This window comes from Colias eurytheme, chromosome 24, assembly GCF_061535395.1.
Source record: "Colias eurytheme isolate Ceu_HAF_F1 chromosome 24, ilColEury1 Martin Lab GWU primary, whole genome shotgun sequence".
Classification (NCBI taxonomy): domain Eukaryota; kingdom Metazoa; phylum Arthropoda; class Insecta; order Lepidoptera; family Pieridae; genus Colias; species Colias eurytheme.
In genome coordinates, this window is record NC_143003.1 from 688,156 (window position 1) to 708,474 (window position 20,319).

The window sequence follows — 20,319 nt, forward strand, 5'->3', positions numbered from 1 at the left end:
AATAAATTACAGTTAAATCAACCTATCTCAAAAACTATAAGAGATACTTTGATCAAACCAAAAATCGTTGAAAGAGTTAATTAGCATGCATCACCTCTATTTTTTTTAGAATTTTATACCCCGTAGTTATAAAAATAGAGGGGGGGGGACATACTTTTTACGACTTTGAGAGCTGATATCTCAAAAACCGTTCACTTTAAGAAAAATGTTTTTTAGAAAACTTTATATCATTTTAAAAGACCTTTCCATTGATACCCCACACGGGTATGTACATCGAAAAAAAAAATTTCATCCCTCAGTTACATGTATGGGGGGCCCCACCCCCAATTCTTTTTTTTACTATTTAGTGTCATATTTTTGTAGCGGTTCATACAACACATATTCCCATCAAATTTCATCACTGTAGTACTTATAGTTTCCGAGTAAATCGGCTGTGACAGACGGACAGACGGACAGACGGACAGACGGACATGACGAAACTATAAGGGTTCCGTTTTTGCCATTTTGGCTACGGAACCCTAAAAAGTCACACAGCTACCGCTCTAGAGGTACACTGAATAAAACCTCCTCCTCCCATGTTATCGGATTGACAAACGATAAAAAATTGACAACCATTTCTAAATATACAACTAAACTAAGTTCATAAGCAAGGCTCGTCTTTCATAAATCGTTCAATAAGTTAAAAAAATCTCAATAAAACATTAGACTTATCTATTCTTTTAAACAACGAAACGAAAACAATGTATCACACTTTCAATCGATTATTGGAAGCATCAAACTGCCTTACAGGTCAGCGAAACAATGATAGAAGCGGCATCGTTCAATATTCACTAAATTACTGGAAGGCTTTCGTCATATTCGTCATATTCTATAAAAATATTAGAATATAATTGTTTTTATAACTTTCATAACAGATTTACCAGTTAGTAAAATAGTCCACTAGATGGCGTTACAAATAAATAGGTGACGTCTGTACAAAGTCACGGAACTAAACTACATGCCAACATAATATGTACACTACGTAGAAAAAATTATTCTGTACAGCGAATAAATTTTATTGTCAAAAATGAAAATGTTCGATGTTCGAATTCCGTTTGAAATTCGAATCAGAGGGCGCGGTGCGGGACGGGCCGCCAGTGCGGGAGGGGCGCGGGGGTCCACCGGAGCACAGTCGCGGCCGAGCCGTCGGCCGGGGCGGACGCGTCCCCCGCCTGCGAGCATCACGGCGAGCGCAGGTCCGGCGCCTTGTCCGGCGCGATGTCGTCCGTGTCCACCACCGACTGGACGTTGGTCCCGGTCGTGTCCATGGCCGTCGTGTCTGATGTTATCACGTTCGAGTGGAAGAAACGCTCTGTGAACACAAAGTTACCGACTTTGAATGGATAGGCATCGTGTGCCTATGATGAGTTGTACAGATACATTGTGAATATAAACTAGTTATAATCTAATTACTTTCTACTCAAATATGTTGTCGTCAAATTACTACATAAAGTTGACGACAACATTTTTTTTTTCTTTTTATTAAATCGTAACAAAACTTTATTGATAACTACCGTCATCTAGAAGCACCACGTGGTCTGTGCCCGTCGGAGCTGTCATTATATTGAATTCTTCTTCTAATGTTGGGAATGGGGCGTTCCATCTGAAATTATGTAAAAATGGATTAATTACAATAAGATGGACGAAAAATCTTCATAATTTTCAATTGATACTTTAAAGAAGATATTCAACTGTCAAATTATGCGGGTAGTTGGAAATTTAGTTGTCTCATACCAATTAGTTGAGTTAACCTTATGTCCTATTTTGAATAGAAAGATTGACAGGAAAAAAAAATTAACATGTTTAAACGTTCTTAACTGACGTTAGAAACCGAAAATCTTTAGTAAAACCTATAATTTATGAAGCTCTCACCTCGGCGGAGCCCTAGGCGGCTGTCTGGGCGCGTAGAGGCCGAGCCCTCCGGGAGGGGACCCGCCCCCCCCGCCCGACACCACCGCACCCCCGCCTAGTGAACCGTAGCTGAAGACCTGAGAAATGTGGAATAAATAAATTCTGCGTACATTTTTTTTGACGTGACAACGTCTTATAATTCGATAGAGCCGGCTGCACGCACGAAAAAACATGACTCATTCGGCGTTACCTCGCTCTGAGGCGTTCCATGTAAGGCTTGAAGTGCAAGCGAGAGCGTGGAACGAGCGACAAAGAAGCACAATCGGCCGTTGTCACGTTCAACTATTGTCAGTAAACCGACTTTACAGATAACCAATTTTTTTTAAATTTATTATTAGTAAATTTATTTTTAATAACTACTGTGTAGATTACATAATACGAATTTTTCTCTTGCCTCCAATTTCTTTACCTTTCTTTAAGTGGTTAAAAAAATTTTAACCACTTTTACCACTTTAACTTTATCCATTACCAGTTTTGCTTTTACGACTTTTAAATTTACAACGTTATAGACAAAAGTTATAGATGAATTAACTTTAATCTTTTTTACTTGTACCTCTTTTACGTTTACTTTTACCCCTTCACTTGTATCATTTATCCTTTACAACTTTATTTTCACCACTTTCACTTTTACCACCACTTTTACCATCACTTTTACCACTTTGACCCTTACCTGCTGCGGCTGCGAATGGAAGTGGTTGAAGTGCGAGATGGGGGGGTGACACTCGCGGTAGGGGTGCGGGGAGCGGCGGCGCGGGGACCCGCTCGGGGACCGCACCTCGGGGGACGGGGAGCCCACGCCCGCGCCTAACTCGCTCGCTGTTAAAGGTGGAATTATATTCGTTTTTCAATGTGTTCATTTATTTTAATTTTTTAAACACTTTATTGTACTGTCAACATAACAATAAAAGTTACATTCAGGTGCAATAAATATGTATAAATAATATTGTGTATATGTAATATGTATGTCGCAGTCATATTGTTGAATCTGCTGTTTTATTGAATGACTAGCGCGTTAATTGGATCACGACATTTAATTGAATGAATAAAGTACTACTCGTCAATTTGTCGAATGTAACATTCAACATCTTGACTGGTCGTCACTAGCAGAGTTGGTGATGTGATTAAGGTATGCGACATGCGAATGTATAAAAAATATATTTAATTAAACGTAGTTATTACCACCTATTTAATACAAATGATTACAAAACGAAGTGTTTCATATCAAACGTAAATTAAACACAAATAAATCTCACCAGTAGATCTTATGATCGCGACAGGTCGGGCCATGGGTGGTAAGGGCGGTGGTGGTAACATCGAGCTGCTGAAATACGCTGGCTTTGGACTCCTGGATAAACTGTGTACCTGGAAATCATAATAAAATAGTATTTTAATTAAGGAATTATATAATGTGATGACGATTCATGGTTTAGAGTAATATTTCATTTTTATAGGCAGAGAAAAATGATATTTTTTTATCTTTATGTGTTTGTGTATGGTAAGTTAATAATATATAAGAGTAAATTATGGAACAAAACAATCGAATTTTACAGCCTGTTGAGAATTATTCTGAAAATAAAATCCTATCAAATCATTAAATTTTTATTACACTCAAATTTTTAAAAAATTACATTAAATATCAAAATGCAGATGAAGAAAATGTATAAGCCTTGCAGTATTTTAATGTAAATTTACAAAAAACAACAAAAAATGTACAAAAAGCTAACTTGTAACTGCTGAACATCAGTGGGCGGCTCCTGGCACACGAACGTGACGAAGTCGCCGAGCGAGTCTTGCGGCGTGCTGTCGTACTTGCTCGAGTGTTGGTTCGATAGCGCTTCTGATGCTGAAAGAACAATAATTATTATTTACCTTCAAATAAATAGCGTGTATGTATATAAAAAAGACGTGTGGCACTCGGGGACTGCCGCGGTAAAGCTATTGCATGCTATGCCTTCAAGCCACACCTCCGCGTCCGTCAGAGTGGGAAGCGTGAGGTTTTTCGTTACGCAATTTCTGGATTCGGTCCCCGCGCTCAAGGCTCGCGATAGAAGCTATGCAATAGTTTAATAGGATTTAATTGACCGAAAAATAAGGCGTTCATTATTGTAAGAAATATGTTACGGGTCACAATTATGTCAGTGTTTACATTTTTACGGTGATACATCCAAATAGCAAAGAAAGCACATTTATTTATTTATTTATTTATATAAGGCACAGTTACAGGATATAATCCAAGAACATTTACATCAACTTACTAAATTTAACAATATTAAGATTACGACCCAATTAAAACTGCACACAACATTTAAATCATTACAATAACATAAAAAAGTGAATACAGTAACTACATACCATCATTAATTATCAAGTCAAATTATCAATATATCACACAAAAAGTACTCATTAATTAAAATAACAAAAATAATTCAAATTAATTATAAAATAAATTACATGATTTCTTTCTCATTCTTCCACATACTCTTCTTCATACATTATTGGACCATTTCGCGCTAAAACAAGTTTATCAATAATCTACCCTCATGTTCATTTTTTAAAACACTTTTCTACCACTAGATGGCGCTAAAACAAAATCATTATTTATTTTTTATTTTTAATTAAAAACTTACAAGTAGGATGTGTATCTGTGGGAGGCGGTGCGTGTTGGTAGAATATCGTGTTTGAAGGCACTAGCGGCGCCTGCGCAGCGCTTAAACTCGCAGAACTGTGCGGAATACCTGGAAGATATGATGAATACAATAAAAAATAATTAAACAACAATAAGCATAGTTCCTTATTTACATAAACGATAAATATAGTATAGAAGATGTTACCTACTATATCCATGAGCAGACTACGACTTAACTCATGTTATGGTCAATGATTTTTAAGCATTTGCAAGCTTAGAATGTTTATTTTACCGTACACGATACAAAATAAATTATTATGTTTTATACATATTTATAGCTACTATACAGGGTGTCCCAAAAAGTATGGATGAACTGAAGCCAGGAGGTAGAGGACCTAGAGGGCTATCCGAATCACCCCCATGTATGTTATGCGATTTTTCGTAGTTTCGGAGTTATGACTCTTTTTTCAATTTTTCACTTATCGCCGAGTACGATGAGATTTTGACTCATGGTGACGTCAATTATTGCGGTAGATGCTTGATTTTTTTTTGTGTGCTAAGCTGAAAGATAGGCCAATTCAGTATGGTAACATTTACTGTCGTAAGATCTTTGAATGGAATAAAAAAAAGAATTAAATGCCAAGAAAGATAAAATCACCCAGTAAGTTCACAACTTCAAGGGCCCGTAAAAAAATAAAATCACATAAAAAAAGTTTTCCGTTTGGCTTTTAAAAACTTGCTCTATCCATCAGGTAGCTACCCTAAAAATTTTATTTTATTATTCAGAAGGCTTCAATCGAAAAATTGAAATCTAAATGTGATAAGTGCAAAAATTTAATTAACATGATGATTAATAAAAACAAATTAAAACCAATAACAAGGTGTTTAATTACCAGAATTGTTTAAAATAACCCCGCTGTTGGTCAATGCAAGTGCGATATCACCGTAAAAAGTGGTATTTAAAATGTCTGAATGCCCTTTTATCATTTTTAATGGTTTCTTTTGCTACTATGAATTTCGGGGTTATTTAGTCCAAATTGTGGCTTTCTCTCGTTTTTGTAGTATTCCCTCGGAAAAAAATCAATGGGATTTATGTCTGGCGACCGTGTAGGCCAGGCTAAAGAGCAAAGATACCCTGAAAGATGGATTGGTCGTTGCAGCCTGCGCATGCGTCGGTGACGCCTGCCTTAAAGCCTGGCCTACACGGTCCCCAGACATAAATCCCATAAATCCCATTGATTTTTTTCCGAGGGAATACTACAAAAACGAGAGAAAGCCACAATTTGGACGAAATAACCCCGAAATTCATAGTAGCAAAAGAAACCATTAAAAATGATAAAAGGGCATTCAGACATTTAAAATACCACTTTTTACGGTGATGTCGCACTTGCATTGACCAACAGCGGGGTTATTTTAAAAATTTCTGGTAATTAAACACCTTGTTATTGGTTTTAATTTGTTTTTATTAATCATCATGTTAATTAAATTTTTGCACTTATCACATTTAGATTTCAATTTTTCGATTGAAGCCTTCTGAATAATAAAATAAAATTTTTAGGGTAGCTACCTGATGGATAGAGCAAGTTTTTAAAAGCCAAACGGAAAACTTTTTTTATGTGATTTTATTTTTTTACGGGCCCTTGAAGTTGTGAACTTACTGGGTGATTTTATCTTTCTTGGCATTTAATTCTTTTTTTTATTCCATTCAAAGATCTTACGACAGTAAATGTTACCATACTGAATTGGCCTAGCTTTCAGCTTAGCACACAAAAAAAAATCAAGCATCTACCGCAATAATTGACGTCACCATGAGTCAAAATCTCATCGTACTCGGCGATAAGTGAAAAATTGAAAAAAGAGTCATAACTCCGAAACTACGAAAAATCGCATAACATACATGGGGGTGATTCGGATAGCCCTGTAGGTCCTCTACCTCCTGGCTTCAGTTCATCCATACTTTTTGGGACACCCTGTATATACCTATTCATATTTTATTTTTTACACTATTTTAAGTGTTAGTGTTTTTGTCATACTCCCTATGTACAAATGAATAATTTATTTCTTTCTACCAACAACCAAACCATAACCATTTTCATAACAAACAGCATTATAATGCATCTACACCATAAAACACTAATTACAACCAAACACCGTACATTCACCTTTACATCAACTATCACTGAATCACACGCACGCTATATATAGCGACCTACGCGGTGTGCATAAATAACTTTATAGTCTAAGAGCCGGATTGAGTTACGCTTATTTAATCATATTGAATAAGAATGACAACGGGATATTTCACCGCGCACCATGGTGAAAAATAGTCTATAGTGAGTATGTAATAATTATCTCCGGACAGAAAAAAATATCATAAAATTGTCGATCGATAGGATACAGGACTGATCACAGTTGCCCATCTAATATTCTAATATATATTATAAAGGCGAAAGTTTGTAAGGATGTATGGATGTATGGATGTTTGTTACTCTTTCACGTAAAAACTACTGAACCGATTACAATGAAATTTAGCACACATATAGAGGGTAACTTGGATTAACACATAGGATAGTTTTTATCCCGGAAATCCCACGGGAACGGGAACTATGCGGGTTTTCCTTTGCAAACGCGAGCGAAGCCGCGGGCGGAAATCTAGTAAAGAAATAAATCAAAGAAACGTTAACTTTAGTTAACGGTATAACATCGTAGTTTTCTGATTACACAAGTTAAAGCTGAATGATATTGTTTAAAGAGAAGTAACTAAACTAAGCTTCGTGATCGAGATGTAGGTAGAACTGAAAAATATCTAAAATCTGTCAAAGGATCGTACAATACGGCCATGTATGCAGTTTACAAAGAATAAATTCATTAATCAAGTATCATTAAGCCTGTTCTGTTGATCTGCATCTAATGAATATTAATATTGTATAAAACGATTCAGAACTTATTACAGGCTACATATAAAATACGCAAATAATTTTTGTAATCAGATCTCGTGCTGTAATATTTTCATTGTTTATTATTTAATTGTTTTCAAACACTTACATTTTAGACGAATGTATGAATATTATGATCGATCATTCATTAAATTGATATTATAAATGGCGAGTTAAATGCTAATAAACATTAACCTTATAAGTAATAAAAAGAACACGAGTTTTGAATGGAATAAGTATCATATTTTGTATGTTTGGTCAGTACTCAGTAGGTATTCATTATAAATATTTTTTTAAATACAAAGGATGTATACGAGGTGATGTAAAATTTTTGATGAACAAATGTTATCCACAAAAAGATTATACGATTACGTAATAACGTTACGTATTTTTTTTTGCAGTAGGATTACAACCCGGACTTTTTTTAAAGTGGGTTTTTTATAAAATAGTCTAGCGCATTTTTTACAGAGTACACACCAAAAAATCTCGAACCAGGGCTGTCCCTAACTTTTTAACAAGGTACGGTGCACAAAAAAATCTATGAAAAAAAACATTTTTTTAAAGTAGGTACGGTGCACAAAAAAACGAAAAAATAATGTCTAACTCACTAAAGCACTGTCCGACTAGCATGGTGGAGGGGGTGCCTCTGTCGGCGGGCGGCTCGAAGGCGGGCGGCGCGGGGCTGTTGTACCCGTAGTATGTCGACTCCAGTTTGATGCCGCCGCCTGAACCGCTCGGCGACTCCGAGCCGGTCTCTTGGAGGATTGATGCTGCAAAAGATTTTTTTTTATTAATTGTATGTATTACACAGTGTTGTTTAGTTCAGAACTAAGCAAAGGTTACAGAAGCATATTTTTTAACAGTTATAGATTAACGCAAAAAACAAAATTTTACTAAAGTGCTTGCAGCCCGTGTAAAATAGAGTAAGTAAAAAATACATAGATATTAGCAACAGATTATTAAATTGTATTCCAAAGTCAAAAAAGCATCTATTATAACCTTACATTATACACACACAAACAAACAAAACTATATGATATTCAAACCCATACCTTTTGACAATTTCCATAATTCCTTTGACGAGAAGACGCCGGTCGCTAGAATAATATCGTTGCATATAACACCATTGTACGGATTGTGGGTATAGCCTGAAAGCCACGAATCCACACATTATGGCTTATATACTACTTAGTTAATGTGACGTCACCTCCGAGTATAACCCGCGCCAATTAACTATCGATTCAAGAATGGTAAATTCATATATCGATCATTTATTGGGGCGGATTATATTATAACTTGTGATATAAGGTGATGGAATAGTGAATAATTTCCATTACCTTTCTCTGACAACTAGAAGGGACATATAAATTACTATTTACATTCCATTGCTATTTCACAATGAAATTATAAATAACAGACTATTTTAAAATGCGGTCATAATTATAGGAATTACGTAGAATAGGTATAAACTATAGAGGTTAATATAAAATTGTACCAAATAGATCAAAAATGTACACCAAATTTCATAATCTATCAACAAACAACAACAAAATCACACCAAGATACTTGTGCTCTTTTAAAAATGACAACAGCTTCATAATAGCTTTAAAAATAAAAGATAAAACCAACGCCAAAATCCTCGGAGCAATTATCAAGCCTTATAGCGTATATTATAAGCGTATTGTTAATTGCTCCGAGCCAAAATCTATTCAAGAACACGAAGGAAAACTGATTGCATTTATCTCACTCATACATTAATAAATAAAAGAATCATTATTAAGTCAGTTACTCACTCGATTATTAAGCAGTTTTTTTTAAACAAGCACAGATAATAACTAACAGTAAGTATTCTTGAATTTTAAAAGAGCACAGATTAAATAGAAAGAGAAGGAACACCAACTACAGATAATCAAATAATTTGATCAAATTCATAAGCATGAGTGTGGGTGCAAGCCAATGGGGTTTAATGCACGAAAAATAACTTACTAAATGTGCAAACACCAATCAAATTCGCTACAGTACTGAGAATGATTTTTAATGGAAGCATAAAATGGAAACATATAAACACAGCTCAGAAAAACTTAAATTATAGCTTAAATTTGTAATTTTTTGCAGAAAAAAACTTGATTTAAATCTGAAATAAAATTAATGCGACTAAATAAATAATTTAGAAACGAAGACGTATCTCGAATATAGTGCAGGGTCGAGATGATAAAAATTATTTATGATTTAATTACAAAAATATATAAATACAAAAACTTGTGCTATAAATGCGAAAATCTTTTGACGGATTACGTGGAAAAGTTTCAGTAAGTTTTCTGAACCAATAAATTAAAAAGTGGAGCAAACTATTAATCTATTTTATAAGAATTAAAGGTAATTTTGTTATAGGTTTAGTAAGGTAATTTTGTTTGAATCTAATTACATAACTACTTACGCTACAATACTTTTTACTTAATACTGTTGTAGAAATGTTTTCTGATATAATTAAATTGAAAAAAAGGTGATGACTTTACAAAATAATTTAATGGCATGTCAAAAATACATAATCTATCGAAATAATTATGAAACTATCAATATTAATTTAACTACAAAAGATTAAAAAAGCTTAAATCAATACAAATTTCAATAGAAATAGAAGCTTGAAAAACGAAAATAGTTACATGCAAAATAATCAACACAGTCGAAGCGGTGGTTACAAAATCTTGCAATTTATAGGGAAATTCAACTTTAAATATTATCAATGTATAGTAAATTAAATTGTATTCTGTATTAACGTAAATATTATTCTATAGTATTGCTCTAAGTAATTGTACAAAAGGTAAGAGGTAAGACACCATAGATTTTGTTTTATTCGGTTTTTAAATAAAAACTAAACCATCTTCAAATGGTCAGAATTGGACAAAATTTAAATGCAAATAATGCAAAATGTCTAGACTAAAATCGTTAAAATCGGTCACTCAATCAAAAGTTCTATATTAATTGTCTTAATCAAGAGGAACAAAATGACCAAATTTATAGATTTAATTATATTTATTCTTTATTAATAATCGACCGACTTTATCTTAAACCAGCTGCGCCCCGCTGTGTCACCCGCGTGGCTCCGCTCCTGTTGATCTTAACGGGATGATATTATATAGCCTTCCTCGATAAATGGGCTATCTAACACCGAAATAATTTTTCAAATCGGAAAAGAAGTTCCTGAGATTAGCGCGTTCAAACAAACAAACAAACTATTCAAGCTGTATAATAATAGTATAGATTAGTTATTCCACAGATTTTGCAACCACCTCTCAAAGTATAAGCGTGCGAAAACTCATTCTCAGTGACCGTAACGGATACGACACGACACGACACCGACTCTAGTCGGATTTACCTTTATTTTTTGCCTCATGTTCGTTCTCTTTATCCCTAGGGGGGTGAGGCGAAAGGGAGCCGCTTAGAATATCTGAAACATTCCCATTTGATAAAAAAGCAGTAACTATAACATGCAAATAACTAACTATAAAGAATAAAAGAGACTAAAGACTTTTTTAGACTTTAAATCAAATATTTAACGTCGTCGTCGTTTAATAAAGAGGCTTGGCTGTTTATTGATTTATTTATGTTATATAATGAGTTCATTTAAATTTTAAAATAGCTCATGTTTTGACTACTTACCTACATCTTTCAAATCCATACTAATATTATAAATACGAAAGTAACTCTGTCTGTCTGTCTGTTACTCAATCACGCCTTAACTACTGAACCAATTTGCATGAAATTTGGTATAGAGATATTTTGATACCCGAGAAAGGACATATGATAGGTTTTATCCCGGAAATCCTACGGGAACGGGTTTTTCTTTGAAAACCCGGGCGAAGCCGCGGGCGGAAAGCTAGTAAGAAATAAATTGGCCGTATACATTGTACATAGGTGCTAACTATAAATGAATATGCTTGAAAAAAAGATAAATCACATTTTAAATCAGTTTTAAAGTCTTTAATATCTTGTATAAATCGTATTATGAAGGAAAAGGCTGTTATTTATTATTGTATGTATAGAAAGCATATTCTTTTAATGCATTTTATTTTTTATTTATTTATTTTAAAGCAAAGAATAACTGTGCAACATAGAATATGCAATCTGTACCTTATTAAAATAATATTATTATCTATAAGTACATATAATATATTGTTCAGTTAGTGTTTTTGTCAATATTCATTTTCATGTGGTAATTAAAAGCTATAGTTATTCCTGACATATTTTAATCCCACCAAAAACATTTTCATGTAAAATGTTGCCAAGACGAGCCCATATGACTCGCACTGTCAAAAAGTTATCAGATCTCATGTAGAGCCAAGCTTCTAACACTACACGCCCTAACTCTACAAGGCCTAACTTCACAAACTCTACACGTTAGTCAAAATATGTGGCTTGGCCATTTCGCTACATTCACATCGGCGTAAGGTGAAAAATTAATTCACTGTTCATTACTTTTGTGTTATACAATAGTTCTTGTAGTAACGAACGGCCAAGCCACATATTTTGACTAAGGTGTAGAGTTTGTGAAGTTAGGCCTTGTAGAGTTAGGGCGTGTAGTGTTAGAAGCTTGGCTCTACATGAGATCTGATAACTTTTTGACAGTGCGAGTCATATGGGCTCGTCTTGGCAACATTTTACATGAAAATGTTTTTGGTGGGATTTCATTTCTTTTTGTAGGTTGTTTGTAACAATTTTTTTTTTAACAAGGAATACCTATACATATATATATCTAGGGGAACCAAGTTTTAGATTATTAGATTAGACCTCTAGCGTCATCAAAATTTAATTTAAAATTACAGGTCTCATACAAACTCCCATCCCCTAGTTTAAGGGGTTGGGGGATGAAAGTTACAAGTTTTATAATTTTTTTGTTGTTTGTGTGCTAATACTAGCTTACATACAAAATTTCAGCTTTCTAGGACATTAGGAAATACCTTAAGAATTTTGATGATCATCAGTGAGTCAGTGACGAAATTAGCGTTTTTTAGATATAAATAAAATCTGAAGTATAAAAGCTAATGTAATTAAAACTTAATATGTTCAATAAGTCCGCTATTGACAATATATCCCGAAAATTTTGTTGATCTAGCATAATCCAAACCCAAGTTATGAGGGTTCAAAAAAACGTCGAAGCGCTTCGAGAAAAGGTAGGTAGTGCCCGTGCGCCTCGCTTGGCTTGTCTTGGCGGGGGCACTACCGTGCCCCCAGATAATGTTTCTTAAATTCAATAAGGATTCAATTCTTTCTGTGACAATTTTCTTTGAAATAACTTATGCCAAATCTAAAACAAAACAAAAACACTAACGTTTAATTCCCATACAATTCTCAATTTTGAGTTGTCAATAAAACACAAAGGATTTATTTCTGAGATAAATTAAAAAAAAATCACAAATGTACTGCATAAAATATAGGTTATATTCCCCCTAAATAAATTAATTTCACCATAACACCAATTGAGATTGTCTGAGAATCTTAATCTGGCCGTGAAAGCATAAACGGCCTCAGTGACCATTTAACAGCAAACTATAAGGCCTTAAGGAAAACTAAAAATTTTGTTGAATAAGATATTTTTGATTTTATGGCCGTCAAATCTACTATACATATAAAAATAAGTCGGGTTTTCCTTCCTGACGCTATAACTCCAGAACGCACGAACCGATTTCCACGGTTTTGCATTCGTTGGAAAGGTCTCGCGATCCGTGAGGTTTATAGCAAAGAAAAGATGTCTCTGGTGGTGAAACGGAGTTCGCCCGGTTTGCTAGTGCTTTATAAATATAAATTTTGTTTATAAAATGTCACTTAGGCCATTTATGCCCTCACAATCTTCTTTCATAACAAAAAGAAAGAGCGAGAGACCTGGCAGACCGCTCCCATTACCATAGCTATTGATGAAGTTGGCGAGATACAGGTCCAGTTCCCGGACTGACACGTTGATGTGGTAGGGGTTCACACAGAGACCGGGCTGCGTGCACTCCGGGTGCTTCTCTAGCCTCTCCCCGTCTGTGCTCTCTAGCGGTATCGCTTTGAATAGAATCACCATTACTAGGTCCAGACGCCACACCTGGAATATGAGGATATTCTGTAGATGGCTATGCCAACTTTTGAAGATGGAAGTAATTCGGAGGAACAGGTTAAATTCGATTGTATGGCAGAATTCTATGCAACTGTTATGGCCAAGATACATAATGGAAAATTTCAGGAGTAAATGATAATAGCTATAGCTAGGTATACCATTGTGGATATTGTCAATGTTTGTAAATGTAAAAATTGTCAACGTTTGTAAATAAATATTCTTTGGTAGAGTTCGTTGGACAATCTTAGGTCTAAAATAAGTTAAAGTATTGGTATTGTTACTTCTTGATGGAACTGCATTCAAGGTTATTATTACTATATACTATATAAACAGCAGCCTGTAAGACACATATTATAGTTTATAATAGGACATTAGATCCCCTCTCCATATTACCTTGTCCGCCTGCCGCAAGCAGTCTATCCGCCTCATCTTGCCCTTCTGGTCCGGGTTCGACAGCACACACACAGCAGGTCTCTTGCCCGTGATGCTCAGCACGAAGTCCTCCCGGCAGTCTTGCGTGATGTCCTTGCGTAGCTTCCCGAGCAGCCGCGACGCCCACTTCTGTTTTACTTCCGCTTTTTCGTTCTGGAATCATTAGTTGAGATATGTGAGAAGAAGGAAATATAAAGAACTAGCTTTCCGCCCGCGGCTTCACCCGCGTTTTCAAAGAAAAACCCGTTCCCGTAGGATTTCCGGGATAAAACCTATCCTATGTCCTTTCTCGGGTATCAAAATATCTCTATACCAAATTTAATGCAAATTGGTTCAGTAGTTAAGGCGTGATTGAGTAACAGACAGACAGACAGAGTTACTTTCGCATTTATAATATTAGTTGTATACGTAGTATATTATTATTAGTCTGTGATATTAGTATGGATGTTCCCAACGCTTGATACGTTAAATAAATTGTAAGTAAAAAATTAACTATAAACTTGCGTGGGCATTTTAAAACATTGTGCTACTATCGTCTTTATTTGTTAATATATTAGGAATGACTAGCTGCACCCGAGCTCGCTTCGATGTGGCGCACCATAAACTATAGTTTCGTTACGTATAATTCAGAAATTAATTAAAATAAAAACTGATGAATATATAAATACCAGCGATGAGTATTAAGTATGTATAATGTATATAGTATTGATTCTTATTATAAGTACCTCACCTGCGTTTCACACCACGCATCACAATGAAAAATATATTTGATGATAAGCATATTCCGAAGGTTTTAGATAATAAATCCGTACTAATATTATAAATGCGAAAGTAACTCTGTCTGTCTGTCTGTTACTCAATGACGCCGCGGTTTTACCCGCAGTGCTCAGCTCTTGTTGGTCATAGCGTTATGAGAATACTATAATAAATAGCCTATAGCCTTCCTAGATAAATGGGCTATCTGACATCGAAACAATATTTCAAATCGGACCAGTAGTTCCTGAGGTTAGCGCGTTCAAACAAACAATCGCTTCAGCTTTATAATATTAGTATAAATAGTATAGATAACATTTATAACAATCGAAATTGGAACATTGGTGCAATGAACAAAATTATCAATACATTTTTAAAAAGCTCTTGAACCAAAAAAATATTACACTCAACGCTTTTTGTCGTTATATTAAAATGATTATCAGAAGTAAGTTTTCATTTAATTTAAGATTACAATACAGAGGAAGCAATATTTTATGAAATAGAATAAATGGTTACCGGCAAAAGTTTGCAGTTATGTGATGTAATATAGTTATGGAGGCGCAGACAGAGAGCCTAGTAACCCATGACCACGCGGTCTGTGAATGTAGATTATACTATGGATATAGGTACAATAGGTATACATATTGGGGAAAACTGCTGATGTACTACCATAAATATGACCGCCTCCTTGGTACAGTGGTTGAAGCGTGTGCGTAGAACCGAGGGGTCCTAGGTTCGATTACCGGTGGAGACGAAGAAAAAAATGTCTCGGTCTGGCAGGACACAGAAGGCTGATCACCTACTTGTCTCTAAAGAAAATCGATCAGTGAAACAGATGTAATGCATCTGCCCCTTACCCCACTTGGGGACATGGGACTTCGCTTTTTTTCACTACCATAATTAAAACGCCCTTCACTGTGGCCCTTCCATCTACAAAACCTAATTCACCCGGAAAACATTAAACAAATACTAATATCTTTTTATGTATTGCACTTCCAATCAATGCAAACAAACAACCAGCTAAAACACCATGTTATATATTAATTTTTCAGCCATTCTTACGTAACGTGACGTCATCGGGCACAGTATAAATTACATGAATTTATGACAAGGGAAGCTAAGCGCATTGCGTCTAGCCGAATAGCAATGGTAGACTATGGCGTGTCTGTAATACCGCAACTTTTAAATTCGTTTTATTACTGGAATAGCTTCGTTATTCTTTAATTGTAAAACGTATTGGAAATATAAAGGTTCTAGTTTGAAAATGTTAATGTAAGACGCAAATGAATTTAATTACAATTTAATTGTTGATTAAATAACGTTGTAGTATTTCTTTTTCCTTCTGTTTGATTTCACGCGAGTATTGTACACATATTTAGAAATTAAAGCCTTTTGAAAAATGTCGTTGTGTTTATTTTTAATGACAGAACTAATCTAAAAGACAAAACAATTACCAATTTATTTTTATAACTTTAACGATTCGATGTTATTAATTTTCAATTTACATTTAATACCTACTGGAAATATTTAGATGTACCAAAAAATATGATGTATTATAACTATTATTTTATTATATCTTCTTATATATAAAAATGAATCGCAAAATGTGTTGGTAAGCGCATAACTCGAGAACGGCTGAACCGATTTCGATAATTCTTTTTTTATTATATTCCTTGAAGTACGAGGATGGTTTTTATGTAGAGAAAACGTAAATATGTACCACGGGCGAAGCCGGGGCGGACCGCTAGTTTTTAATAAAATCTTTGTCTCTAAGGGCTGATTTTTCAATCCTTGGTTAAAACTTATTCGTCGAATAATGTATAAAACTACCATTTTAAAAACGTATTCTAATTGCCCGTATTTGACAATTTACGTGACATTTTAATATTATCGTGTAATACTATATTGGACGGATAATTTTTATCCAAGCATTGAAAAATCGGCCCTAAGTGAATTCTATTCTAGTATAGGTACAATATACCTACATATTGGACTTTCAAATATCTCTGTACGCAGTAAAAGCTTTACATGAAAAATCTAATAAATCTTTCCCTTTTAGCTTGTTTTAGAATTGAAATACCACTCTGTCTGTATGGTTTCCAAACTAGTAATATAATAAAGAAAAAGGTTTATATCCATACTAATATTATAAATGCGAAAGTAACTCTGTCTGTCTGTTACTCAATCACGCCTAAACTACTGAACCAATTTGCATGAAATTTGGTATGGAGATATTTTGATACCCGAGAAAGGACACAGGCTACCTTTTATTGCGAAATAATAATATGTACCACGGGCGAAGCCGGGGCGGACCTCTAGTTTTTAATATTTGTAAAAAATAACTCCAAAACTACTGGACTGATTTAGAAAATTATTTTCCTAGCAAAAAGCTACATTATTGCTGTGTAATATTATATGGCTATTTATAATCTATAGTATCTCAATGAAACTTATGATGTATCATAAAAAATCACCCCTGTATGTATTTGTTGGCAACATTAATAAAGGTCAATGTTAAGTCAACGACACACTAATATTACCGATACTTTACGTGTTATTAAAACACATTATTCTTCTGTTGAATTTGATATTTTTATGTCATTCAAATCACTACATAGTATAAAAGAAAGCTCATCGCTTTCTCTGTCCCTATGTCCCTATGTAGGCTTAAATCTTTAAAACTACGCAACGGATTTTGAGTCGGCTTTTTTTTTTAGCGGGCGAAGCCGAGGGCGGAAAACTAGTGCTTTATAAATATAATTTTATAAATAATTCTTCTTCTTAATTATCTTACTAAAATGAAGCCAAAACCACTGCATAGATTAATAGATAAGAATATATAAACATATAACTCTCCATTCCACTCTCCGTATACCGTCTAAGGTATGTATATTCAGCATAACCAGAGACAAGCCCAAGAACAGCTTTACTTTATTTCAACAAACTTTCCGACTCAAAACACCCAACAAAACTTTTGTTTTCTTTCCAATTCTGTGTTTCTGCGTTAGATTAAGTAGAACCCAGTTTTTGCTGCAAACTCAAACATTCATTTATTCAATTAGACTACTATTTAGTAGCACTTTCGAATCGTCATTACATAGTATTTTTAACATTTACCACCGATTCGGAAAGCAGTATCTATGGAGAAGAATCGGCAAGAAACTCCACAGTTGCTCTTTTAAAATAATGTCAATAAATTTACATAATATGTAACTTATATCTAACTACATAATAGGTATGCCAAAGAACTGTCCTGTGGTTTTTACGCGACAACCCTCCAAAATCCTGTTAATCACTATTATCTACTAACTAGCTGTGCTCCGCGGTTTTACCCACAGTGTTCCGCTCCTGCTAGTCTTAGCGAGATGATATATAGCCTTCCTCAATAAATGGGCTATCTAACACCGAAAGAAATTTTCACATCAGACTAATAATTCCCGAGATTAGTGCGTGCAAACAAACAAACTCTTCTTATAATATTAGTATAGATATAAATAAATAATTACCTGTAACTCATATTTGGTATGCCGTTCCTCCTCAAGACTCATCCGTTTCTCGTGTTTTTTGTAATACTTCCTCTTGGCCGCTTGCAAGTTGAACCACGTATATGAAAAGGACTTAACGAAAGGCATCAGTGCCTCTATGAACGGATGGAATTCGTCCTGTGAACAGTCAGAAGGGTGGTGGAAAAACGTAAAAGTATTATCCATTTTGGAACAACTTGTTGTCACCCCAACCTTGTTTGGAACAATGGTCTATTTAATTTTTTTAATGTGGTCACCTTACATAAAAAAAATATCAATTAGATTGAAATTAATTCAACTTTCTTTATTATATTACATTGATTAACAATCATGAAAAAATTTACATAATAATATTTTGGAAGAAACTTTAATATTTACTTCAAAATTTCTTTTATAAGAGCATAAACACCAAATATATAGAACCATACAATAAGACAAATCTATACCCAAAGAATACCATTATCTTTTGAAGAAAGCACAAAATCGTGTTGTCTCGTTTCAACTTATCGATTTACATAATGTGAGAGCAAGACACAAGATTTAGAGCTTCCTTGTATCACAAGATTATACAATATATATATTTACAACAAAAGCATTCATAACATAAAGGCGAATCTAAAGGCATAAGGAGTCCTATTTAGTAGCAATATTTTTATTACTTCAACTATTATAACACTGAAATTGTTAAATTTCATAATTATTTTGTTCATAATATAATTTATGCAATTGCTATAATTAATGTAATTGGTATAATAACGTTTTAATTATAAATAAAAACTATTTAAAAAAATAACTAACTACAAAAAAATATTAATCCGAAGATATTCTACGTACATAAAATTCTTGCTTATTCTTGTTAGAAGCATGTTAGAAGTATGAAAACATGAAACCTATTACATAAGTAGTAAGAATAATAAGACGCGACCTTGGTTTCGTGATCCTAAATTAAAGTTCCGAAAATGTATCCTCATCTGAAGATCATTTATTACCCGATACTAGTAAATAAGCTGACTGCTATATATTAAATATTTTTTTTTTATCCAACTAGGCCAAATATTTTATTAGACGTCACTGGCACACAATAAAAATGTTTTTTAAAAATCGAATTAGGCTATCCAGGCCGCGTAAAGCCCGCCAATATTGACACATGTCACTGTCACCGATCACGCATTCATCGCGCGCCACGAACAAATGCTGTATTGTTGTGCTTTGAATCATAACTTAATATGCAAATGTGCCATCCTGATTTATCGCCAACCCTTTTTAGCTGTACAGTATTGGAATGTATTTGTTTTTATACTTTTTTCGAGACTCAAATTATAAATGACATGCTTGTCAATTCGCCGTGTTTTATTCATGGCCAGTTCGAAGAAAATGTTGCTTGTTTCAGAGAAATTTGACTCGACACGGTCTGGTGAGGATACGAATAAAGAAAAATACGCACTCACTGTCGTGGGTGGTTGCTTGGACAATGTTGAACAATACGTTGGTGTATTAAACGAATTGTTTCAAGCAAACTACATTATTTTCGTCAAGTAATATTTATAGGTCAAAGAAAGGAAGTTGTCCGCTTTAAGTTGATGTTAGACTTCATTTTACAAAATTCTAAATCTATATCTATATATTATATAAAACTCAAAGGTGACTGATATAGTGATCTAACAACGCACAGCCCAAACCACTGGACGTATCGGGCCGAAATTTGGCATGCAGGTAGATGTTAGGACGTAGGCATCCGCTAAGAAAGGATTTCCCGAAATTCTTGTGGGAACGGGGAAAAACGGGGATGCTCGTACAAAGACGTGGGCGGAAGCTAGTATTACTATATATCTTTACTTTCAAACTATCCTTTTCCTTCAGTAAAACCTAAAACCTTACGCTCTTTACGCAAGTTCACTACAAAATCTATCCAATCCTGCAATCCGTGCAAAACAAGATACAAAAAACCTCAATCACCTGACCTTCTACCTCACCTACGCTCCAACTGTATGAATGAAATCT

The 20,319-nt window shown here is 34.4% G+C and overlaps 1 protein-coding gene across 7 annotated transcripts in view; it reads right to left on the reverse strand.

The window, feature by feature from the left end:
- Nucleotides 1–525: 525 nt before the first annotated feature.
- NfI (Nuclear factor I) overlaps nt 526–20,319 on the reverse strand; it is a 56,841-nt gene continuing 37,047 nt past the window's right edge. The window contains exons 2-14 of one of the 7 annotated variants that reach the window (XM_090115721.1): nt 18,301–18,456; nt 14,003–14,194; nt 13,414–13,597; nt 10,889–10,960; nt 8,565–8,609; nt 8,121–8,282; nt 4,578–4,685; nt 3,675–3,793; nt 3,204–3,312; nt 2,621–2,766; nt 1,912–2,027; nt 1,554–1,642; nt 526–1,372 (exon numbers count right to left, since the gene is read on the reverse strand). In XM_090115721.1, the coding sequence (XP_089971847.1) occupies nt 1,221–1,372; nt 1,554–1,642; nt 1,912–2,027; nt 2,621–2,766; nt 3,204–3,312; nt 3,675–3,793; nt 4,578–4,685; nt 8,121–8,282; nt 8,565–8,609; nt 10,889–10,960; nt 13,414–13,597; nt 14,003–14,194; nt 18,301–18,456 (1,650 nt within the window). In that variant the 3' untranslated portion in view covers nt 526–1,220. Of the gene's footprint in view, nt 1,373–1,553; nt 1,643–1,911; nt 2,028–2,620; nt 2,767–3,203; nt 3,313–3,674; nt 3,794–4,577; nt 4,686–8,120; nt 8,283–8,564; nt 8,661–10,888; nt 10,961–13,392; nt 13,598–14,002; nt 14,195–18,300; nt 18,457–20,319 lie in introns of all 7 variants that reach the window. The other 6 variants (XM_090115719.1, XM_090115720.1, XM_090115718.1 and 3 more) reach the window with 6 other exon arrangements.